This window comes from Microcebus murinus, chromosome 5, assembly GCF_040939455.1.
Source record: "Microcebus murinus isolate Inina chromosome 5, M.murinus_Inina_mat1.0, whole genome shotgun sequence".
Taxonomy (NCBI): Eukaryota; Metazoa; Chordata; class Mammalia; order Primates; family Cheirogaleidae; genus Microcebus; species Microcebus murinus.
In genome coordinates, this window is record NC_134108.1 from 81,561,536 (window position 1) to 81,588,530 (window position 26,995).

The window sequence follows — 26,995 nt, forward strand, 5'->3', positions numbered from 1 at the left end:
TATTCTATTCTATTCTAATTCTATACTTTTATGTTCAATTGAAATTGTCCATAATAACAACTTCTTTATTATGTCTAAGTACTGGGTTATTTTACTTTGTTTAAAATAAGTGAAGCATATTTCATATGCCCATAAATATAGAGATATTACACCTTATACACATTCATTATTAATGAATATTAATGATATTAATCCTTATACACATTCATTATTAAACTTTTTGTTTAATAGGATAAAGCCCAAGAATGAAGGCAAAAATTACTCATTCACAAATGATTTCTAGCATTTATATAAGATATTATATGTGTGAGACACTATTCTAACAGCTTTAACTGATTTACCTCATCAGAGCACTATGGATTAGGTATTACTATTTTCCCCACTTTATAGATGAGGAAACTAAAATAGAGAGAGATAAAATATTTTGACTTAGTTAATAAGTGGCAGGGCCAGGATTTGAACCTAGGCAGTCCTGTTTTAGGGATCGGCTCTTAAATTTTAGTCTATAACTAGTTCTGTAGCTAATTATTGAGCAAGTTCCCATGTTTTGGGCAGGAGCTAGATTAAAAAAAAAATAAAAATGGGAGAAGGCTATTCCAGAGTAAGGGAAAGGTAAAAGTAAAAGCACAAATACAAAGAGCAGCAAATTACTTGGTTTGGGTAAACAGCAGGATTCTAAACGAGAGAAATTCTACTAAATGAAATTGGAAAGGCAGGCAGGATTAGGTTGTGAAAGACCATGAAGGACAAGTTAGGGGTGTCTGGACACCTTCTTGTGGACATTGGTGAGGCACTACTCTTTTTGAGCAGAATGCTAGCATTGTACCTTTTGGAGATTAATGGAGTAAGGCCTGTAGAAAAAAAATGTTGAGAGAAAGGATTAGGGGTAGGCAGTTCTGTCAGGAGACTACTCTAATCATGTAGGCAAAAGCAAGGAAGGCTGGGACTTAGGGCAATGCCATGGGAATGAAAAAGAAGGACACCTGTGTGCAATGAGATGTAACAGAAAGGTAAGCGAGAAATAAGAGTTAACAAAAATGAAAGGTTTTAGGCCCAAGCAAAGCCTGGGAGGATTGTGATGTTATCACCACAAACAGAATAGAGCAAATGCAGAAAGAGAGGCAGATGTGAGGGGAAATGGAGGTTTTGTTTTGGACATCCTGAGTCAAAGAAACAAGTAGGACATCCAGGAGGAGATGTCTAATAGGTAGTTGGACAAAATGTACCAAATTCCAGAAAAGAACTCAGGTTTAGGCTATAGATTTGGGGAACATCCTCCTGAGGGCTGAGGGTTGCACTGGTAAGACAAGTTGAGACTTCTGAGGCAGAAAGGGAAGTGATTTGTTTTGAATCTCCAAAGGTATTATAAGTCTCATAATACACAAATGTGGTTTTCTACTTCTTTTTTTATTCCCTTAGAGCAGCAGGCACAGAACTCAGTAAACTTTCTTATCTGATTCTTGAAGAGGTGTAAGAGGTGCTGGAAGCGTTTTCATAAGCAGTGTGTTGATTTCCCAAATGATCCCAGTATAGCATTTATTTATCAGTAGTGAGGATGGCTTGTTTTGTTATTTTCTCATCTGGGAGTTCACTAAAAGGCCAAAGCTCAAAAGCTAACTTATACTAGAGGATAGAAGAAGCTTTTTAGATAATTCCTGCCCAAATCCCCACTTCATACTGAGTTTTCCTTATCTTCTGGCTTACATTTCTTGAATTGTGGTGGTGTCATGATTCACTATTGAATTTTTAGTCAAACCTAGCCAATATGAGAAGTAGAGAAAATGACATGTAGGTTTTCTCCTGCCTTTGATGTCATGAACCACTGATAAGGCTGTAGTTAATTGACAATGAACCTACAGGAATGGGGAAAGAAAATAGTAATAATGCTGCTGCACTTTTCATATTTAAATAATTTCTAATTTAAGTTTAAAAATTCTTCAAAAACTAAAATAAAGAAAAATCTGTTTCTTGTAGATGGGCCAATAACAAACCATTTTAGAGTCTTTTTTAGACCCTAGATGAGTCAGATTATATAGTTTAAAGCTTTAAGTATCGAAATAATTATTTTTCTTATATATTGTAATCAGTTTATTCCTCCCATGTCAGAACGAGATGTTCATATGTGATTTTAAACTTTTGATATTTGCCATTTACTGCAACCTTGGGTTAAGGGAACTCACTGCTTGAGTAGGTTTTATAGGGCACTTTTCTGGTCTTAACAACTCTATTCCATTAGGGGTTCTCTACAGGAGAAGGAAGACTGTTAGTATGAGAACTCCTAAGTCAGCACAGTGGGGAATCCTTACCAACAATCAAGAACCAACCCCACAAGGCAGTTAAGCACAGCTGGGAGGCATTTTGTTAGATTGGAGTCTTAGAAGCCAGTGAACTGAAGAGCTGTGATACAAATGGTGATGTTTATGTCTTTAACATTTGGAAAATTTCACAAGCACATAAGGACCTCTAGCCGATTCTATGTATTACAAATATAGTGCTGTTGGTGAAACCAGTAAGCAGGCAGTCTTTTTAAGGACTTTAATCCTCTAGGGTGAGATTTGTTTTAAATTTATTTCAACCATAAGAGTTGATTGCTTCTCAGTAGCAAATGAAGAATTTTCCTTCAGTATAGCCTTGTGTCTGGGCCACAGATAAGTGTAATTCTCACTGAGTCAAGAGGATATTGTTTGTGCTTCTAAAATGAGAAAACTGGAAAAACAAATTTAGAGTTAGGGTTATAAGTATATATTTCCATTTTTAAGGAAAACTATAGAATGAAAAACAAGACAGAACATGACAGAGGATTTTTTTGTTGTGTTTTGTTTTGCGTTGGGGTAGCTAGTGGTGTATTGCAGATAAAAGTCTATTACAATTGTCCAACACCCATAGATCTTGAATGGGCACCTATGGGGTGGTGCCTTTTGATAAAAACAATTTTTTAAAACATAACCAAGGTCTTAGAAGTGGGGAGAATTTCTAATGGGCAACTGAGTTCAAATCTCTGCTTAATGCACTTCCCAGTTGCTACTACAAAGTTAGAGCTCTGAGCCACAAAGTTCAGTGGCTTCCTATATAAGTTCATGGTAGATAGTAGTGACCAGGACTGCTTTCAAAACAAGCATTCCTTGAAGAATGTTTAAGGAATTGTAGCATACAGTCTATGGTCAAAGTGTACATCCAGAGAACAGAGTTCAATCCAAATAGTACTTCATATATTTGCTACACATGTGCATAGGTTTATGGATTAAAATAACCACTGCTCTCAAACCTTAGTTGTTATATAGGGATCACTGAGAGAGTTTTATTAAAATACAAATTCCCACGTCACATGCCCAGATTTTCTGAACCAGTGGATCTGGAATGAAGTTCAAAAACAGGCATTTTGAGAACCTAAGAGATTGTGATGTAGGTGGTCTACAGACCACGTTATGAAAAACACTGGATATAATTTATCCCAGATGCTTCTCATTAAAGTATATCCATTGATAATTAACAATTAATAACTTCAGCTGAAATTGAAACACACACACTCCTCACATTTTTGACAGACAAAATAATTTTTTAAGAACACATAATGTGTAAATCATTAAACACTTTCACTGGCATTTATTATCTTTAATTGGCACTTTTTAATGTATATTAATTGAACCTAAAAACAAGGTAATTAATTAATTGTAAAATTTGTTGTCTTCCTGTCTTCGTAGACTGTTTTACTGAAAAAAAATTTACTTCTCTATTTTATTTTTCATAACTAAGCAAGACAAACATTCAAGATCTAGATTACTAGAGCAAACTCTCTAAGTAAAATACTACATGAAGAAAATATATGTTTTAACAAGGTCCCGAACTGTGCTTTCCAAAGACCCTAATGGACACACTGGAGTTTTTATAATCTATTAAATTTAATTTATCTAGGTGGAAAGTCCTTAAATATGCATTCTATGATAATGTGCATTTTAAGATGTCCCCTGATATATATTACACATACTACTAGACCATAATGGCTAACTCAGTAAAATTAATAATATGCATTTTTAAATGGCCTAAACTTTCAAAGACTCTCAGGAGAGACATTTTTGAGCAAAGTTTTTGAAATAAGGGATATGTCCACAATTTTGTAGACAAAGAAATAAAAGTTTAAGAAATTCTTGAAAATGTTCAGTGAGGGGAACTTAGATTCCAGGGCCCTGAAGATTTGTTTTTATACTCAGCTATTGTTTAGAAGTCATATTTCAATCTTCTTTTTAATCTCATGTCTCTGATTTCCACTCACAATGTTCATTTTCAAGTGGTCCTAATTTTACTGATAAACTACCTCTCCAGTAGACTTAAATAAAAAGTCTATGAGTCATCTCTCATCCTGGTCTTCTTTTGCAATGATGCTAAACTCACCATTGGACCATGGACCTTTGAATGGCAGGAAAGGTGTTTCTGTTCAGAAGCATGAGGAAAAAAATGATTGTGCTGCTTCCACGTTAGGCATCAGTCATTTTCCATTGATTCATTTACTATCTTTTCCTCTGAAAGTTAGAACCTCACTACTTAAACAAATGAAATCATTTAAAGATTCCCAAACCAGCCCACACAATAAAACTCAGGTTGAATGCAACTTTGAACCTTGTACTATCAAAATTTCAGCAGTGAGGAATTTGGTTTCAAGTCTTATAACGCCCAAAGAAATAATTCCTCCCCTAAAAGATATGTTTTGAGGTATACTTTATATTCTGACCCCAACTATAAATAGATAGGGAGATCTTTTATACCTACCCAAATTAAACCTAAAAATGCTCCGGCATTTTCATTTTCTAAGTTTTTATTTTTCTCCATCTGTAAATCAGTTTAGATTGACCAGTACAGTTCTAATTTATTCTTTTCAATGGCTCCATAATACTCTCTAATATGGATGTACTATAATTTCAAGTGTTTTCCTGTTAATAACACTCACTCTGTTTCCAGTTTTCTGCCACTACAAATCATGCTACATTAAATACCATTACATTTCACATTGGTAAAAACTGTATGGTTTGCTTTTGCACATCTACCAGTTAATATTTATAACATTCGTGTGCCAACTCTATATAATCCCTATTCTAGGAACTCAGAAAATGTTTAAATTTAATTGAATTTGTGTTAGGAGTTCTATTAAAGCTGCGTATCACTTAAAAAATGATCAGATGCATGTAATGTATTTATATAAATCAGATTCTCAAAAAAGTGATTGATAGGTAAAAAGATTATGCATTATGCATTTTTAATTTTTGAATAGATGTTACCAAATTGCTTTCCAAAAGAGACTGTAGCTCTACAAATACCACCAGTAATGTATGGGAATGCCTTTGTCCTTGAATCACATCCAGCAACAGGTGCCAGACTGATGAGTGTAAAGTCATATCTCATAATTGCTTTAAGTTACATATCACTGACTACTAGTGAATCTGAGCCTTTTACATGTTGGCTAACATTTGAGTTTGCTCTTTAGTGAACTGTCTATCCATATATTTTGTCCATTTTGAAAAATCGAATTGTCTTTTCTCATCAATTTCTTAAAATGTTCTGGAAAGTAAAAAAGTTAACTGTTTGCCTGTTAATTATAATTTTCAGAACTATCATTTTCTAATTGATTTTAATCAGTCTTTTATCATTGAAATGTATAATTTTTATATGTCTAATGCACTTTTACTTTATAGCTCCTGGGTTTCAAATCTTCGTTAGATATACTCTTGCCCCTAGATTGTACAAATGTAAAATATTTATTGTTTTGCTTTGACTTTTACATAAGCCCTTCATTTATCTGGAATTTATTTTGATATAGGCTATAAAATACTTTTCACATGAATAAAGTTAGTAGTGCCAAGACATCTATGGAATAATCCATCCTTTCCCACTGAATCAAAAATACAAAATTTATTAATTAAATTCATATAACTACTGAGATCAATTTCTAGATTCTCAGTTTTATTCCAATATACCACATGATGCAATATTTATATTGTGATGGTGACTGTATACAAATGTTATGATGTCTGGTAAAGCAAGTGTACCCTTGCTATTGTTATTTCTCAAAAAATTGTTCACTTTTCAGGTATTTACTTGTCCATATAAACTTTAAGCAATTTTATCAACTTCAAAACAAGATTTAAAACATGTTGGAATTCCCTTTGTATCACATCAAACTTTCATGTTAATTTTGAATTACTGAACTTTTTAATTATCATTTTTAAGAAAATGGTATTTATACATATTCATTTAGATCTTATTTCATATCCTTTATTTTGTTTTTATATGTTCTGTCTCTTTATTAAAATTTTCCCAAAATTCTCATTGCTTTTACCACTCACATTGGTAGAATATTTCTCATTTACATTTCTAGATGTTTAAAGCTAAAATAAAGAAAATTTATTATTTTTTAAATATACTTCTGGTATCCAACCAATTACTCCAATTCTCTAATCAACTTAAAAAAATTCCCACCAAACTCTCATAGGTTTTCTGACAATATAATTAAATTGTCAGAAATTTTAGATATAATTAAATTATATCTTGGATATTTTAGATATATTTAGATTATATTTTAGATATAATTAAATTGATATACAAATTAAGTATAATTAAGTTGTCAGAAAGATTTTAAGAAAAATCATTATTAAAAAATAGATAGGTTTATCTATTTTTTCCAGTGCTATACAGGTTATTTAACTTTCTTGTTAAGTAATGGTTATAGCAATTTACTTCCTTAGGTCTTAATTTTGCTTGTTTAATTTCTAATCTAATTTTCCCCATTTTTAGAATAATATTTGCTATTGGATTTCAGTAAAAATATTTCATCAATTTCCGTTTTATTTGAAAATTTTATTAGGAATGATTATTACATGTTATCACAAGCTTCAGCACCTATTGGTATGGTCATTTAACTTTAATTGGTTGATGAAATTTATTATGTTTACATACTTCTTTAATTCAAATTCCCCTTGACTTCCTAGTAATAGCCTACTTGATCTTTTGCTGAGGTTGAATTCTGTATGCTAATATTTTATTTAAAAATATTTGTACCTATAGTCATAAATAAAATTAGTTATAGTTTTTCTTTTTCATTAGGTTTAGTATTAAAATTATGCTGACTTCTTGGAAGCTATCCATCTTTTCTTTGGCTGAGAATAGTTGAAATAACACTGCCTAGATAAAACTCTGTTGAAAAACCCAATTAGTCCTGGTGTTTTATTCAATGGTAGATCTCGATTCACCTCTCCAATTTCTTCCACAGTAATTAGTGTAGTCATATTTTCCAGTTATCCTTAGTCAACTTTGTAATATTTTCTAGAGGAAATCTTCCATTTTCTCTAGGTTATCAAATTTGTTTCTTTAGAATTTCTCATAATAGTCTCTGAGAATTCTTTAAATCCATCTCCTTTGTGTGGTCATATCTTCTTTCTTATTCCTAATTTGTCTTTTTTTTTTTTTTTAGGGTAATTGATATATTTTTTCTCTATGTCAAAATGGTAGCTGGACCAGCACCGAGTATTTATGTGGTTTCTGCCTTCTCCCAAACATCTTTTTTTTATTTTATTTTTTTTATTTCGGCATATTATGGGGGTACAGATTATAAGGTTTCAATAAATGCCCATTTCCCCCCCTCCCCCCAAAAGTCTGAGTCTCCATCATGACCATCCCCTAGATGGTGCACATCTCACTCATTATGTATGTATATACCCGCCCCCTCTCCCCTCCCACCTGCCCAATACCCTATTACTGTAGCACCTATGTGTCCACTTAGGTGCTACTCAGTTAATACCAGTTTGCTGGAGAATATATCTGGTGCTTGTTTTTCCATTCTTGGGATACTTCACTTAGTAGTATGGGTTCCAGCTCTAACCAGGAAAATATAAGATGTGCTATATCACCATTGTTTCTTAGAGCTGAATAGTACTCCATGGTATACATATACCACATTTTATTAATCCATTGCTTTCTTCATTGAGTAATCAAATTTTGAATTTTGAATAATTGAATTTTATTTATTTATTTTATTGGTCATTTATTAAATCAGGTTTTTTTAAATTTGTTTATCCTTTCTACAATTTCTAAAATTTTCTGTTTCATCAATTTCAGTGATTATATTTATTAATTCACTTCTATTTTATTTGGGAGCTATTTTTTATTATTATATAAGATAAAAACATATTTTCTTTATTTTTGCATTTCCTTCTTTATAATAAATAGGTTTTATGTCATTTATTTTCACCTTCAGTATAGCTTTTGACATGTTTTATAAAGTACTTTCTTGTGCATTGATTTCTATGAATTTCCCTTTTCATTAACTCTTTGGTTCTAGGGTCATTTAGGAGTCTTTTCTTCATTTATTGGTCTCTCTATTATTGTTTATGTCCAGTAATGTGTCTTAGAAAATGTATACTTTTGAATGTAAGGGGTTTTTTGGCCAAAGAATCATAAATTTTTCTAACTGTTCCATGAATATACAAAAAGTTGTCTATTGTACAAATTGTAAAACATTCTGTCTTTGTGTCTCTGTTCGGTGTCTGTCTCTCTATATCTCTGCATCTCTATCTCTATCGTCTACCTATTTATCATATATCAATGTAACAGCTGTATCTCAGCCTAACTGGAGATATAGCAAAAGCCTCAGGCACCAGCTCAAATTATAACTGAAATGTCTTACTCTTCTCAGGAACTAAGGGAATGACAGGAAGGCCTAATGTTGACTCATATACTGACCAGTTCACAGAGGTAACACATACAGAATCCTTGAGGATTCTTGTGACAAATTGAGGAGCAAGATCACAGGAAAAGACTGGACATCTGGCTAGTAAATTATTGGGATATATGTAAGTAAAATTTGGGGTTCATTTGTAAATATGACCATGGCTATTTCTTAGCAGGTAAAGCAAGGAACTCACCACTTACACATGATGATCAAATGCTAAATCTTGTTTGATTCATAAAAGAAGTGGCTATAGTTCATGTTCTTTCTTCTCTTTCTTTAATCAAAGAGAGGATAAAATAATATGGATTAAGTCGCTTTAGAACCTTAACTAGTAGAATAAACCTAGGGGCTAATCTATTTTCCTCCCCTAGATTAAAATGTTTTAGTTTCTATAACTTGCAAGGATAAAGAAAATAGAGGGTTTCAGAAATTCTTGGGTAATGCCAAGCAAAAAGTTTAACCAAATGAAGTCTTACTTAAGCCATCCTGAGCCTTTCAAAGGGACGTCAGCCTCTAATCTTTTGTCTGGAGACTTCAGATGGGTCTTCTAGTGAGAGGATTCTCCTAGAAACATCAAGGTTCCTCACTGTACTGGTTGCTTGTGGGGTAAGGTTGTACCCCTACCAGGAGAGAGTGAGCTAAACATGTTATCACGTGAATGCTGAGGAGACTCTCTTGATGTTATTTCCTGGCAATTCTCTTCCTGGGGCATTTTGCCTGAAGCTATGATCCAGTCTGGTTTTTAAAGAGGACCCTCTAGTGGTGGTTGCTTTTCATTTTGTCACACAATATACTTCATCTGATTCCCTAAACATCTCATATTTTGTCCCGCTCTGTATCTTTGAATGAACCGTTTCATTTTCTTCTTCCTTGTTCTGAAGAACTCTTACCTATGATTCAGGACTCACTAGTGAATATTACCCAAACTCCCCTTCATCTCCCAGGCAGAGTTATGTACTCCCTCCTCTTCCTTCCCACAGCATCCTTTACAGATCATCAAACACTTCATATATGCTCTTTGAAAGAATATTTTATCTCTCTCCTCTCTGGTTACCCTAGTGCTGAACACAGGATCTGATACAGAGTAGGTACTAAATGATCCAGTAAATGGATGATTGAACAAACAAATGCATTCTAAAACCCAGCATATGTTTTAAAGAAATTCAGTATCACATTGGGTTACAGTTGGTATCAAACTACTTTGAAAATAAATTGAAGGCCTTTTAATTCACTGATTCTAGCTAACTACCCTTGAGACCAAGACAGACATTAAGATAGGAGAGGACAGATAAAGGGCAGATAACTAAGAGCTCATGGAAAATTAGCTACTGACATGAATCTCTGAGAATCTTGGAAAAGGAGAAGCCTAGATGCAATAACGTTTGCTCTTTAAAAAAAATATACATGAATGATTAGTAAGTTTGATATTGATCCCTGGCAACAGTCTAGATTTAATTATTAAACAAATTGGTTTTAAGCTGTTAGTAAAGAGTAAGATGATTACCAACAGGGAATACCGTGTCAGAAAACAAACAAAAAAAATCGTATGTTATGAGTTTGGTTTATGTAACAGAGTTTCTTCAGATGTGTTGGATAAATGTGGGTTAAACTTCAATGAGATGAGTAAATAGTTAAACAAAGATACTCACTTTATGTTCATTTACCTTAGACCACCACCTGGAAAGAGCAGTCCAGTGTTATGCCACCCACAGTACTGTGCTCTGAGTCTTGTCTCATTCAATACTTACATTAGCTACTGAAGGACCCAGAATTCATGTATACAAAATGCATGGTTATGAAAAAGGTGACTACAGTAAATGATGCCAGAATTAAGACTTACAAATTGGCAAGTAGTAACACCAAGCCAACATCCTCAAAATAAATGTTAGCCTATATAAATGTAAATGCTACATTCCCATTCAAGGAAACAACTGCCTGACAGTAGTACAGACCCTATATATTTTGAGATTAATTACAGCTCTAAACATTTGTGATTCTAGAGGTAATTTGATCTCACCCTCTCCTTTTACAGATGAAGACTTTGAAACAGCCATGGATAACTAAGAGCTACCCAGGAGCCAGATTAGGACTTAGCTTCACTAAATCCAAATTTCTTCACTCTGTTAAACTGTAAACTGCCTATATAATTCACCTTTCAAAACACACTAGTATAATTCTATCCACTCCTGAACATTACATTAACAGTGCACTGCTGAGTTATGGCATCATAAGATAAAGGCCATGAGGAATATAAGGGATCTGTAAACCATGATCCATGAAGTACAATGAGATACTGACTCAGAACTGAGGTACTTAAATGAAAATGTTAAGAATGTATCTTCACGTTTAGAAGACTGTTTGAGAAGATGTCTTAAACTCCCCAAAAGATTGTCAATCATTTGGAAGAATGAATAATCTGAGAATGCGTTGTTCCAAAAAGTTAGAACTGGAATAGACTGGTCAAAATAACAGGGAATATGTTTTGACTTAAAATAAAGAACTTAGAATTGTCTGTTAGTAGCATTAATAAGCAGAGCCTGGTGGACCACCTGTCAAAATCTGAATAAAGGGTGAGAGTCAGCATAGATAACTTCCTAAATTCCCCTTAACTTAAGGAAGAAGCCTGGACTTTATCTGTGCTTACTGTGTGCTATTGTGTGCCACAACTCTGTAGCTTTAACCAACATACCACTCCATGATTCATTTGTACACGCAAGTAAACCTTAAGTGGGGGGCAGGATCACTATCAGTGAGTCCCTGGAATAGAGCCAGCTGAAGCCATCTGTACCGCCACACTCCTTCTCCAGGGCTGGACAAGTGCAGGTACTTAAAATAACATTCCACAAGATATTTGCCCAAAGCATTAATGCTTTACCATTTTGTCTTTATTCTTGATCCCATGAAATGATTATTTGTAGAAAATGAGGAACAATAAGGAAAAATTTAGAAAAGACAAAGCAAATGTTAATTGCTTCCTGCGTCTTGTCTCATTTATCCTTTACAGCTATTAGACCAGATCACGGATGGGGAGTTACTTATGTGGCTTAAAGGGGATTGTCAGGATTAGCAAGGAAAAATAAAAACCAAGGATAATTTCTTCGAGATAGTAGACTGAGAAGCAATAGATGATCATAATCCTAGACAGTAACTTATCACACAGCCAGTAATTGCACAATATTCACTTGGAACAGCAGCTGCACTAACACCTCTGTTTTCTGAGCAGTGGAATTCCGCTATTTCAGCCTGGTGGGACACACTTGTTCAGCAATTCCTATAGAGTGAATTGCTTTCACATCGATTGTGAAAGAAGTTCGCATGCCAGTGGCTTCTAAATAAAAATAATGCACCTGTCATATAATATTTGGTGACATTGAATTAATTGTCTTCCTGCCATCTGGAATGCACTTGTAACAAAGAGATTTGGTTAAAAAATATTATCCAAATAGTTAGTTATATTCATTAACTGAGATTTACTAAAATGGTTAGAAATTATGAATATTTGATGATTATGTTAAGCAAAGGAATTGCTAGATTGATTTTTAAATCCATTTTAATTTTTTAATTAAAAAAATCACATCTTTTTTATATAGTAAAAACTCATCACCAAATATGAGGGTTGCTTTTACCTAACTCTTAATGTAAAACTCAGTTTCATTCAGAAATGCTCAGGGGTTGTGGTGACAGGGGAGACATCATAATAGACCTTTTACTTGTTTTGGAATACAAAAATACTCTTGAGTCGCCTGCTCATGAACTCATGTATTAATATTTATATTAAAATTTCTCTTCTCTTCTTAGAGTTGACTGAAATGAAAAATGAAAGATCATAACTGGAAAAGGAAATCAGGCTTGGATGAGATGAAAGTCAAACAAGTGGGAAAGAAAGCAGTAGGGGTGGTGAGTCTATGGGAAACGGAGGAAAGGTGAGCCCAGCAAAGAGTACAGGAAATTGAGTCTATGGCACAGGCAGTTCTTGAGAAAGGAGAAAAGAGGAACTAAAACATAAGAGCAGAATCCTGAGGCAGCTCCTGAGCTTGCAGTGAAGAAATAGGATAATTGGAGTCAAAGATCAAAAGAAAAGCAAATTTAGACAAACTGTAAAACTATCCTTTTGTACTCAGCACTGATTAACCAGACACGATCAAAAGTCAAGTTGCCTTAATCATTACATAAAGTGAGGATCATCATGCCTTTTCTTTTTTATTATGTGCCCTCCAACTTTCATATTCATTTGTCCTTATATTGCATAAAATAAGTAGTGAATAAATTTCCGTAGCAAAACCAACCTAAGGTCACTACAGTCAACAGCCCAAAACTCCACTGTAATTGAAACTAAAAATTATGACACAGGAGTCAGTGGATGACCTTTAGCACCCCTACTAAATTCAAAAGACAATGTAATATCTTGGATTAAAAGAACTCTATTATTTTATTTTATAGAATAAGAAGACAAATAGTATCTGCCAAAAGGCAGTATGATTCACAAATAATAAAAAATGGAAATATAGTACATTAACCAATTTTTCTGTGAAAATTTTAGTATACTATTAAATATTAATATATTAATGTTTACTTATTATCTTTTTTTAAACACAATTCCAAGGGCCATACAAAGTAAATTACTTTTTATCCCTGTCTACACCTCACAAATACAACAGTAGGAGTCAGATAAAGCAAGGTTGTTACTAAATTGAATGCATCAAAATAATTATTACATACTTTAGAAGGATGAAAAGAAACACTATGTAATCTTGTGCACACTACTCCCCTGCAGCAATGAATTAATTAATTGAATTCTTTTATATGCTAGACATTGAGTTGAATGTTGTAGAAAGAAACATATACAGAGAGATATGGTTCCTGTTCTCTTGGAACTTCTACTCTATTGGAGAAAACAGAAAAACAAAAATTTAATGTCAGTGCATTTATAATTATAAATTATAATAAATGCTATAAAAGTGAAGTGTGGTATTAAAGGTATAATGAGAAATTATAAGAGAAGGAACAGATTTTGATTGCAGAATCAAGGAAGTCTCCAAGAAAATGAGTTCTAAGATGTGCTAAATGGATAAAGGTGAGCTAAATGAATGGGGTAGAAGTCCTCCAAACAGTGGGGACAGTTCTGAGTGAGACAGGAGAGAGCTTGGCAAATTCCAGGAACTGAAAGAAGGTCATATGGCTGGAACAAAAGTAGAAAAATGGGATTGTGGGGAGAGATGAGTTCCAAGAGGTAGGCCTATGCCACACTGTGCAGGACTTTGTTGGATATATTTGGGATTTTGGATCTCAATGAGAAACAACTAAAATGTTTTAAAAACAGAAGTCACACAATTAGTTTTGTAAAAATCCATCTGGCTATCATTTAGAGAATGGATAAGAGAAGCACAAGAGTGAAAATAGGAAGATGAGTTAGCAGGTGACTAATAAATGATAATTGTTTGGTGGTGCTGGGGCAGATGGACAGAAATGGACAGATATAAATTATAATTTGGAAGTAAAATTGACACTGATCAGAAATTCTGGAATATTGTCAAATAATAGCAGTGATATCTTTGTCTTATTCTTGATTTTAATGGAAATTCCTCAAATATGATATTATTCCTGGCTTAAGTCTTGACATTTCTTAGGAAATATAAGACATTTACAATTCTCTGTTGAAATGCACTTGGTCTGTACTTTCCTTTGGGTTCTAACTTATTCAAGAATGTTTCCTATTAAGGACCTTAGGCTTGCTTTGGATTTGGGTGTATTTAAAGTCTTTTTCTTCACTAACTAATCTACACCTTCTCCAGCTACTGCCCTGCTGCTATTTTACCCTTTGCACCCAGTTTTTGAGAGGGTTTTCTGCATGGTCTCTTTCTTTGTCAACTGTAATTTATTCTTTGACAAATTCCAACCTGATTTCTGTTCTCATTATTCCACCAAAATTATTTTGCCTAAGTCACCAATGACACAAACGGGAAAGATTTAAATTTCTACTAACAAGGGAATAGTCAAATAAAATATTATATATCCATATAGTGAAATATTATGCAATCATTAAAAATAATACTTTAAAAGACTATTAAATGTTCATTACATATGATAGCCCTTGATTGTTATTATCTTCTTATGTGTGTTTGTGTCTCTTTTTGTGTTTTTGGACAATTTGCTTTTTCTCTACTATTAAGTGATGCAACAACAGAGTGTGAAGCATATTTCACAAATTAGAGTTATTCACTAGCACTGTAAAGAATCAAGAAAATAACACGCAGTTTGTAATGAATGGCATTAAGCCTTTGGCTTGGCTGTGGGATTACCATTACTCTTTCCCAATTGCCTGCTACCATGGATAATTGAAAACTGGCATGGTTACTCCCATACCAATTGTCATTGGCCACAGATAAATTGCTATGATTTTTGAAATCATAGTTATTGTTCTGCTCCATCTGTTCTCTTCATTTTTCAAGTCAGCTGTCAAGTAAGTAAGTTCTTCCTAAAAGTTGTAGAAGTTTTCCACAAATCTAACAATTGTAAAACATGCTGATGTTCACTAGAACACTACAAGGTGAATGAAAAGAGAATTCATAGGAAGTAAGATAACGTGTGGATTATTGCTTTAGAATGATGATGGGAAAGTGCTGTATTTATAATAACAGCATTTAACATTCTTGCATTAGTTTTGAATTTTGAACAGCGAAGAATATTTAATAGTGAAATGCTAAAAATATATTTCAGCTCTGACCTGCTTTTTCTGTTTAGCCTCAGTTTTATTTTAGCTAAAATTAATAAGCACATGATGCTATGTAAAATTATTATACAAAATCATTCTTTGGTTTAATTATTTGATACATTGTATTCTCTGTTCCCATTCTAATTAAGATTTTTCTACAATATTTTTCTATTACACATAAAGCATCTCTACCATTTCGAATTCAAAAATATCTTTTTTTAAAATGAGTGGTAGAGTTTTTAAATTTATTTTATTTTTTTATTTCAGCATATTATGGGGGTACAAATGTTTAGGTTATATATATTGCCTTTGCCCCGCCTGAGTCAAAGCTTCAAGCCTGTCCATCCCCCAGACGGTGCACATTGCATCCATTAGGTGTGAATTTATCCATTACCTCATTCCCCCTGCCACCTGTCCAATACCCGATGAATGTTACCACTACATGTGCACATAAATATTGATCAGTTAATACCGATTTGCTGGTGAGTACATGTGGTGCTTGTTTTCCCATTCTTGGGATACTTCACTTAGTAGAATGGGTTCCAGCTCTATCCAGGATAATACAAAATGTGCTAGATCACCATTGTTTTTTGTGGCTGAGTAGAACTCCATGGTATACATATAGCACATTTTATTAATCCACTCATGTACTGATGGGCACTTGGGTTGTTTCCACATCTTTGCAATTGTGAATTGTGCTGCTGTAAACATTCTAGATTCAAAAATATCTTTTGACACAGTCTCTAAAATGAAGTAAAGGTTAGTAATATAGCCAACCTTTCTACTCTACCTTACTGTCAATTTAAAATAAGAATATTTTATCTCATTTGTGTTAATTGTGAAAATGGCCCCATTTTCAGCCCTCCATATATTCATACTCCTTGCAATATGACTATGCAGCTTCTGTCAAGAGGTAGGATCTATTTTCCCAACCTTTGAATCTGGGGTGGGTTTGAGACTTGCTTTGGCCAATAGAATACAGTGACGAGAGCAGCATAGTAATTCTGAACCAGTGGCCTCAAGAGGCCTGATGTGTTTCTGCTTGCCCTGTTTAAATCCCTGCCTTCACCTACTTGGAACAAGTCCAGGATAACTGCTGGAAGATAAGAGATCATCTAGAATAGAGGACATGTTGTCTAGCAGAGGCCAACTTAGACCAGCCATTCTCAGCCAACCTGGCAGCTGAAAAGAAATATACAGTTGTCCCTTGGTGCATGCCAGAGATTGGGTCCAGGACCCCGCAGTTAGCAAAATCCATGAATACTTTAGTCTCATATGTAAAATGGCATAATATTTACATAGAACTTATCCATACATTCTCCCCTATACTTTAAATCATCTCTGAATTACATGTAATACCTCATATGATGTAAATGCAAAGTAAATATTAATAGTTGTTATACTGTATTGTTTCTTATTTGTATTATTTGTTATGTTATATTGTTATTTTTATTGTTTTTTTTTTAAACCAAATATTTTCCATCTGTAGTCGGTTGTATCCATGGATGAGTAACTCTCAGATAGGGAGGGCAGACTTTATAAGCAAACTCACACAAGATCAGCTGAGACCAAAGAATAACTGAGCTAAGCCTAGTCTAAGTTGCTAAACCACAGAATAATGAGCTAAATAAATGAATGTTGTTTTAAGCATATAAGTTTTGGGGTGATATTTAACCAGTAGCTGACTACTATAATATCTTTTATTTTGTTTGCTTATTTGGAAGAAAAATTAGAAATTAATATTATACAACTTAAAAAAATTAAATCTAATTAGGTTGAATCTATTTTTCTCAAAATATTTTATTTTTCATATTTTGACTATTGTGGATATTAACAGTTATTGAGCACATTTTATTCACCAGGTACTTATTAATTATAATTCCTACAATCATCCTATGAGGTAGAAATTAACTTCATTTTATAAAAGAAGAAACCAAGGTAAAGAAAGGACCATATCCAAGTTCATACAGCTAGAATAGCAGAGCTGGATTGGAACACAGAACACAAGAATATGTAAATCCATTTATTCCAGAAGAGGTCACAATCAGCTTCACAATAAACTATCAAGTCTAGGCTCATTTTCAAGTATTATTCCAGAAAGTAGGATTGTATGTTTCCTGTTGAATGACCTTAATGCTGCCCCAAAATATTCTGAATAATAGCTTACATATATTATATAGACTTCCTCATTTGGGCTTTTTCTCACTCAATACTAAGTTTTAAGTTGCCAAAAATCACAGCTACCCTTTCAAATTCTCAAGTTTTATGTGCAACTGTTATGACAATTGAATGAGAAATTGACTAAAGTGAAAATATTTTACAGTGTAAAAAGTCCTGGTTTATTTGAAGCCATAATTGTTGTTTCTAGTAGCAAATGATTACTATTGATTGTCTGATTGACTTTAATTTCATGATATTTGATCCTAGAAGTCAATATTTCACTTACTTACTGGCAGTAGACATTATCTGTGGTTCTAGCATAAAAATAAAGTCTTACCTTCTAACTTTGGTTGTTATGAATTAAATATGAAATTTTAACCTATCATAAATAAATAAACAAAATTCTACCAAGTAAATTGTCCATCATTATCCTAGTATTTACATATTAGAACCATGTGGGACATATTATAGGCATTGATATATTTTTAACACTGAAAACAAACAACAGCAGAATAACAAGAATGAATGAAATGCTGGTGCTTTTTATATTCACTTGGCTAGAAACCAGTGTGAATGATGAAGCTATGGCACAGATAAGTGAGGACATATTCTAGTAAGCGTTTTCCATTTCTTCTTTACATCTTTAAAAGCAACCACTGAAGGCAAAAGGCTGCGTATCAAATTAACACTAATGAAATCAACACTAATAAAATCGACACTAAACCTAAATATGTTTTATTTTAATCTGGCCTACGAAAATTTGAATTATGTTATCTGAAAATTACCTGATGATGACCGTTGATAAGAAATACAAATTTCTGGATGACTAATTATAAATAACCCCGGATAATTTGGAGGTAGTAAAGCATATGTCTACTTTACTAGGTTATAATAAATGTTTTAATACTTTTATTCACTTGAATGTTACATTTTATTCATAATTCTATAATAACATATAGTTAAATAAATCAACTAAGAATAGGGCTCTGTGGAATTTTTTTCCAGTGGATTCTATCAGGTAAAATATTTGCAACTGCTATAAAACCAGAGTAATAAATTTTTAAACACAATTTTCTGATTTAACTAACTTTATCACATGGCACTGTAGGACCTAGATTATACTACAGCAATAACAAGACAACAAAAATCACATGTCCCTGGAAATTTACAACCAGTTTTCCAACTACAGTTTTAAGAGATGAGTCAAAGCAGGGACTATATGCATATGTTAGTTTTGTGGTTGTTTATTTTTATATAGTTTAACCCAAAATGGGAGAAAAGATCAGTAATCAAGACAGTCAAAGTTGATGATGCCCATAAGCCTAAACAAAAGTAAGCCAGTACCTACTCGGCCACGTACTCTCATGGCTACAGAATATGTCAAATGATGGATGCTGTCCACACCTCCTTTGGTCATACCATTCATAAAAAAAGCTCATTGATTCTTTTTTCTTTTCATTAAACTTAACAGATCTTTGAGAAACCAAATCACTTTAATTCCCCAAGTGGAAAAGTTCCACTCTAGCTAAAACATCTTAGATCCTTGTAATAATTTGCTCCTGTCTGTGTTCATGTTAAACAGTACTCTTGAATGAACCAAAATCGACTGCATTCTAGGTAGTAAACCAGGAAGTAAATGTTGTAAGTAGCAGTTGCCCCTGGATATTTCTCTCTCATAATCAAATGATATTTAACAATAGGTTTAGCACAGTCAAGTTTAACTCTAAGAAAATGAGTTCTTAAACTTCAAGTTAGTTATAGCCTGAGTGACAACATAAAAGGATGATCATTTTAAAAGCAAACTAAATTACATGATTTGAAACAATTACTTAAAAATATTAAATGCGATGATGAAGCAGATATTTACATTTTCTTTTTCTATTTGCTTTTTCTTTTCATAATGTAACCAAGTAATATTTCTATTTTCTCAAGGACATGAAGTAAAAACCTGAGCTGAGGGTTAAGGAAAGAAGAGCACTTCAATGAACCCCTGCTAAGTAGTCTTTTTTCTAATGTAATATTAAGGGCTTAGTTCATGCATTTACATTTGGTTATATAACAAGTGTTTGACTAAATCATTGTTAGGAAGGCTGATAATATGGGGATAACCGTCACCTCAAGAGTGAACTCCCTGTTTTGTTCACTCGTGGTAGCAGCCCATACAACACCGACAATAATACTGAAGGAACCCAGACCATCACTCCTATAGAGACAGAGAAGCCAGAATACAGATCTCAGGTGTGGGGAAGGTCCTTCATCCCTCCTGCTTCATAAGCTGTATGTGGGGAGCCCAAGGATCCTTGGGTGATGCACACCTAACTTTGCCAGCCAGGGATGGGGAAGTAGAAGGGAGTGTTTCCTATAAGTTTAAATGACAAACCAGAGCATGGTAAACCTGAAAATAGCTGTCTTCTAGAGGCATCCTGACAACACAAGTAACTAATTTTTGAGACAATTAACTACCCCTTAAAATAATTTTCACTTCAGGTCTGATTTGTGTTTGCTCAGCAATGCATGAGACTCTTGTCCTACTGTTACAAATAGCTATAGACTCAGGAACAGCCTTTCAGATGAGGTCCTTTATACTTGTTCAAGTTCCACAGGTTCTTCCCTGGACTTAGGAGAGCATGTTTGACATTTTGAAGAACCACTTGGTCAGTCTAGTTAGTGAAGTTGGCCTGATGGCTAGTTTTCCAGCCATAATGAGAAACAGCTATTCCTCTACATGGTTTCCACTGGATTATAGAAATATTACCTAAAAATCATCTATAGTATGTTATCCTTTGGAGTTGATATAATTTTTGTTTTTGATCAGTAACCACATGCTCTTGGTAGATAGGACATCTATAACCAATAACAAGTTCCTAAATTATTTCATTTTGCAACTAGTAAATTGTGTAACTCAAAAAGGTCAAATTTTAAACACAGTAAAGGCCACAATAATGTACTTAAGAAGAAAGGTGGGTCTTTTTATAATTCTATAATCAGTTTTCCTAAAAGCTCAAACACTTAATATATAGTAAATATACTATGTTTTTTGGTTAGTGGTTACTGATCAAAGCCAAATATATTTTTAAAAGAAGGGTTATTACAGGAATCTTACAGCTCATTATAAATCATCTGTATTGTGATTCTCATTCAAGGTACGTATTGTATTTTCTGTTTGATGCTTTATTCCCTTCTGACATATTTCAATCATTCTCCAAAAATATTTCTACCTTGTAGTGAATTTGACTATTTGAATACAACAGTTAATAGATATGAGGAACCAGAAGAGAAATCCTTGATGCCAGATACAGCGAATGTTTTTATTATACCTCATAGCCTGTGAGAATCTATTTATTGCTAAGAAATACCAACTACTTATATGTAATGTTAAAATAACCACTAATATTTTAGTGTGATAGTGACTTTAAATTACAGAGACTATATCTGTCCTTGCTTATTCTCCCTTATTCCTGCAGGTAAAATCCCACTAATAAATCAAGAATGTGCATAAATAAAGCATATATTTAAAGACATGGCCTTGCAATGACTGTTATTCTAAAACAAGAATGTTCAAGGGATTTCTAAGAAAAGAGATCCACTTTAAAAATAGTCATCGTTTAATGGAATTCTTCTCAATTGTGTGGTTCTTATATGGTTATTCTCTTTTCTTTCTCATAGTTCTGTAAGAAAAAGCAATTATTATGTAGCTTGCAACATGTGTCATTTGTCTTATAATTACAATAGATGCTCATTCTCTCTATAAATACTTATTGAAGAAGCAAATAACTGATCACTGCCAGGAAAGCTAAATACAGGCAATGCTGTCTAATTTGAGATTATCTATTCTTTCTAGTCTTCCTTCTGGCTGTCCAATTCAATGACACTTGATGTGTACAAGAGTTATGAAACAAAAGAATGATACTGTTTTTTTGTTTTATTTAAAAACAAAACTAGATTTTGAAATGCAGAAGAATTCAAATGATTATGTGAAGGAAATTTTGGGGTGACCACATATTTCTATTCTCTGTATTTTCAACAGAAAGCTGAAAATCTATAAACCAATGATCACTCAAATATTTTTCAATAATGGTCAAATGACTTCAGTAGTTTTTCATTAAAATAAAATAGTCTCTGAAAATGTAAAATGACCCACCCAGAATTTAGTTTTGTAAGAAAGTGATTTAAGATGATAGCACTTAGGTCAGTGGGCCAGCATCTGGCATGGGGCCCTTAAGATACACCATCCACCTTTCTCCACCTTGCACTGGGCTCTGGAAAACTGACCCTTACAGGTGTCACCCACCTCACGGATTCTCAATTTGTTTTGGCCAGTGGGAGTCCAGTAGGAGAACTGAGGGCTGGAGGATGGGGAGGTGGAGGAATTGGTTGCCCTGGCTCTCCCTTTATATGTTGTCTTGGGCTGACTGTGTCCCTCAGCTCCTACCTCCAGCCCTCTCCACACTGTTTCTCTGCCTCTGGGTCTGGTATAATCACATGAGGTTTAAGGAGTCCACTGTAACCTGATCTGGGCTATTATTCTTATAATTTGCCCATACCTTTTAAACCATGCCTTTATTAAACTCTTTAAAATTAATCTAATTTTAGTATGCCATCTCTTTTCTGTGGGATCCTGACTATTACAGTAAGTTCTTATTTGTTCCTTCCAAAAAAATGCCACTGAAAAACTAGGTACACATATAAACAAAGCATTTATTTAAAGACAGATACTTAGTGGATCAATGATATGATAATATAAAAATATAATGCTTCATAAATGTTTGAATCATATCAGGAGAATTAATTTAACTAGAAAAGTCTAACTACCATGCAATTAAGTTTAGAAAGATTTCCAACAATCATCAATATATTTAGCTCATCTTAACTGAAGCAAATATTTTTAGTTATTTCTATAAAATTATTGAATTTCTTATATAGAATATATAAACAAGTTAAATATTCCATTTCAAAATATGTTTCAAGAACAATATTTATTTTTACAGCTGCATATGTAAAGAGACATATTTACCTTTTCACCAATTTCTCCTTTACTGCCTTTGAAACCTTGCTCTCCCTGCAGAAGAGGAATATGATGTGAATAGTAATAGGAACAATACTTATAATGCATGCAATTTTCACAGTAATAATGATAATGTTTCTAATAATGAAAACATCAATAATTATAATACAAAGAACCATTTTATTATGTAATCTCTAAACCAATATTAAATTACATAAGATTTAAACATTTCTAAATACTTTCTAAACACTAGAACAATCTTCTAGTGTTTAAGCTATAGCTTCACTACTTTGAAGCAATGTAATCTTCATAAGCCTGAATTGTGGACTGGATAAAGTAAGTATGATAATAGTACTTCATTCACTGTTTTTTTGTTTTTTTGTTTTTTTTTAGAATTGAATGTACCTGCATAGTATATGACTCAGACTGTTAACCATCTTGTTATTATTACTATATATTTTATTATATCCAGTAGTAACATCCTTCCTAGAAAGCTGACTTCTATGGAATTTCATTCTAGTGAGAGTTACATGATGAAAGAGTTTAGGTTTGAACCCTGGAGTTCCGGCTCCAGCTCCAACACCAGTGCCATGTTCTTCCCTGCTCTTTCTGTGACTAAGGCAGTCACAGAAAGAGGATCAGTGGCCAGAAGGCTGCTGGCTCTCAATCACCATATTTATTCTAAAAGGTCTAAGTCCTCCTTTCTTCAACTAAACCCTCTCTGATCTGACAAGCTTATTTCCTCCACTCAATTCTGCACAGATATTGAGAGTACTGATGTTCCATTCATACATTCAACAATAATGAAAATGTTGAGCACCTCCCATATGTCAGCACTCATGACAACATAGCCAGAAAGTGAGTGCTAGGGACAGGTCATGTGCATCCCTCTACCCTTGGATGGCCTTGAACAGAAAAGGCACTCAGTAAGCATTTCCTGAGGACACAGAGTAAAGCATTTCTGATCTCCAGTTTTTTCTGTAATGGTTCAACAAGGTAACACTTGGTATAATTAACATTCATGTTAATTATATGAAAAGGAATGCCAGCTGTTTAGTATACACATATACATATACACACACACACATGTATATATAGTTTGTGAGTGTATTATTTTATATACACATATATACACATATATACCCACATAACCAAATGCATGTATATGGTATGTGTGTATGGGTATGTGTGTGTGTGTGTACATATGCAAACTCAGACATACACAATTAAATATTTCTGTTTCATCTACTCTCAAGAAAGCTATCAGGAAAGAAAACAGGTTAATTATTAGGTATTTTTACCACTGATTGCATGGTCTACCTTTCTCTCCACTTTTCCTAAAATACAGACTTTAACTTGATCTATTAATTCAAGCTGACACTGAAGCTGCTAAATGCCTCCAGTATATCAGCCACGATGTCAGCATGATGCAGCCACCACAAACAGCTGCTGGAAAGTCCAAAACTATTTCCCAGCAGATAAATCTGCACATCCCTTGGCTTGCAACTCGACTCACAGATGCAGCACATGCTGTATCAATGGGTTTTGTCTAGAACTGCTGTGAAGAAATTCAGAAACTTGCCACTTCATTGCTGCCAGTTCAATCTTATTATCTTTCTTAGGCCAAATAACAGAAGATTTTCTAAAAAGCTGGAACTATAAGTGCATGTCTTTTTAAATTATATTCTTAGCCACACAGAAACTACTAGATGCATAGTAACTTCTGACATTTTGTTGCTGGGACCTATAAAATTTCTCCAGAACATAGAAATGATGTGCTTGGCCTTGGTGGGCATCTAATATTGCATCAATATGCTCTCCTCTGTGTGGAATTATTTGGGTGGTTCAGGCCAGCTGGCCCCACTTGAAGTAGCTCCCCATCCTTCCAAGACAGTGGAATATACCCGCTCTCTGTGTTTCCAGTAGCGCTGGTCACATGCAATCATGCTCCTTCCCAGAAGGAGAAAGCAGCCTTTGGACAGTAAAAGTGTCCAAAGGAAGTTTAACTTGGTAAAGAGAAAGATACTATGCACAGAAGAAAGCAGGCTGGCCCATGCAAAACTCCTTACTTACAAAATTTTTCTGAAAGAAAGATATTTTCTGAAGGGATTAGTAGTCTATAGCATCTTTGTAATATTTAACATTTTATGTCATTATAACTATTATGTTTAGCTCTCTCTAGGACATACAAAAAGGAAGATAGAAGTAACCAGTCAAGGGTAGTAAAATTTATTACATTCTACACTTTAGACTCTGACTAATAATTGCAAAAACATTTTTAGAACAGCTATATACACTCCCATGGCCCCCAGAAAGCAGTGGTGTTGACTTCTTTGGAGAAGCATGTTGCTAAAGGGATTGTTCCCATGAGTTCTCTTTGGAAAGACAGATCAATAGCTTTCTAAGAGACTTTGAGGGAATTCAATTTTAACAAATACATTTTTCAGAATCTTTACTATATTATATGCAAATTCAATTTTCAAGATGTTAAAATTCTTGACTCAGATGAAACATTCAAAAACTCTTACCTTTTGACCAGGTGAGCCTGGAGCACCATGTAAACCATTCTCTCCCTAAAAGAGGTACAGAGAATAATTTTATTAGCCAGAAAAACAAATGAACACAGATATATATTTTTTTCAATCTTTACCAGCTAGCTCTAGTGTTGGAAAAGGTAGTCTATAACGGAATATCTATCATGTGCAGGGGCTTTCCATCTATCCCCAATCTCACAACTCCAGGATTCTCACTTTAACTTTTAACATAAGGAAATAGAGGCTCTGGGAGGTTTGGTAACATGTTCAAGGTCGCCCAACTAGCAGTATTACCTGAGATCTGAATTGAGGTCCTGCTGACTCCACAGCCTATGTTTTTCCACATGCTACTTAAGATCCTTTATTTCATTTTCTCTTTCAAACCTCTGGGCATAATATTCAAGTCTGACAGTGCTTTCTATGGGCTAGCCACTGTTCTTACAATGAACCTACCAGGTAGAAGTTACTATTGCTACACCTCAGAGATGATTTCACAAAAAGTATGTGGTAGAACTGGGATTTGAACCTGCACATTTCAGCTCTGTGCATGTCACCGCCTCCCTACACTGTTTCTGGGAAAAGATTTAATTCTGACTTCTTGCCTAAAATCTGAATTTTATATATATGTATAGTATATGTGTGTGTTTGTATATACATACATGAGCATGTTTACTTTCTTACCCATATCTGGTGATTGTCTTTCAATTGATTTTGAAGACATACCTAATGCCATTTTACGTGAAACAATTACTTGGAATAATTTTTAGTTCTTTCTATTCATGTGTCTCAGGTATAAAGATTTTCAGCAGATGCCTATCAGTTTCCATTACTGGAATTCTCAGCTCATCACTTTGACAAGTCTGGTTTGTAAACATCAACCAGGCTAGAATGAGCTACTCCTGGGAAGATGTTCATATGCTCAATGGAGACTTAGAAAATTAGCTGCTTATAGGAATTTACTTTGGCTCCTGAGTTTCTAGATTCAGACAGCTCAAAATAAACTAACAATTCTATTGACCTACTTTATTTCTATCAAGTATTCATAATTAAGTTGTAAATTAAAAGTTTTAAGCACTATCTAGAAAGCAATTAGATGCCATTTCTTAGAATTCTTTAAACAAAGTTCAAATATATACAGGAAAAAAATAACATTTTCGAGCTTTAAAGTAGTAATAATACATTCTGTGTAAATCTAAAGAGATCTTTATTATTTCATTAATTAATAAATAGTTGGAAAGTTTTAGTGATTTTTACCAGAGATATATGGCTATATACATACACGTATATTATTTTAAAGACTAAGGTTTGTCTTAGATTAGATTAAATTATCAAAGTATTCTACAGTATAACACATATAATATATACTAGTATATATAGTATATATACTAGTATATATAGTGTTTAGTATATACTAAACACTAAAAGCAAAACTTTGCTGCTATGTATGACTAAGTGTTGAAACATGAATGAATAAAATATAATGTACTTATCTATGTAATAAATACACTTCTATTATTAAAACTTGTTACAGTTCTGGACCTCGGGCATAACACTAGTCTATTAGAAACTTCTAATTTCATTTGATAAAGTAATAGTAAAAGCACATTAAGTATTTGACACCAGGGAACAGTCTATGGAAATGAAGCTTCTGTTACTCATCACAGAAGTATGTCCACTTGTCCATAAGAAGCAGATTATTTTCATCTGTTGACCTAATATAACGTTTTATATCATATTACAACTTATACACAATAACAAGATATGACATATAATCCAGTAAAGTACACTGATACAGTGTACACTGCCAAAATTACTTTTTTTGGGAAAAAAGTCATGAAAGCATCTTCTCTTTTTCTTTGCTCACAGTG

The 26,995-nt window shown here is 33.6% G+C and overlaps 1 protein-coding gene across 1 annotated transcript in view; it reads right to left on the reverse strand.

Moving 5' to 3' along the window:
• The window catches only part of COL19A1 (collagen type XIX alpha 1 chain), a 312,839-nt gene that overhangs the window by 202,704 nt on the left and 83,140 nt on the right, over positions 1-26,995 (reverse strand). Inside the window, exons 11-12 of the mRNA XM_076003244.1 lie at positions 25,122-25,166; positions 22,603-22,647 (exon numbers count right to left, since the gene is read on the reverse strand). Coding sequence (XP_075859359.1) covers positions 22,603-22,647; positions 25,122-25,166 — 90 coding nt within the window. The remainder of the gene's footprint in view (positions 1-22,602; positions 22,648-25,121; positions 25,167-26,995) is intronic.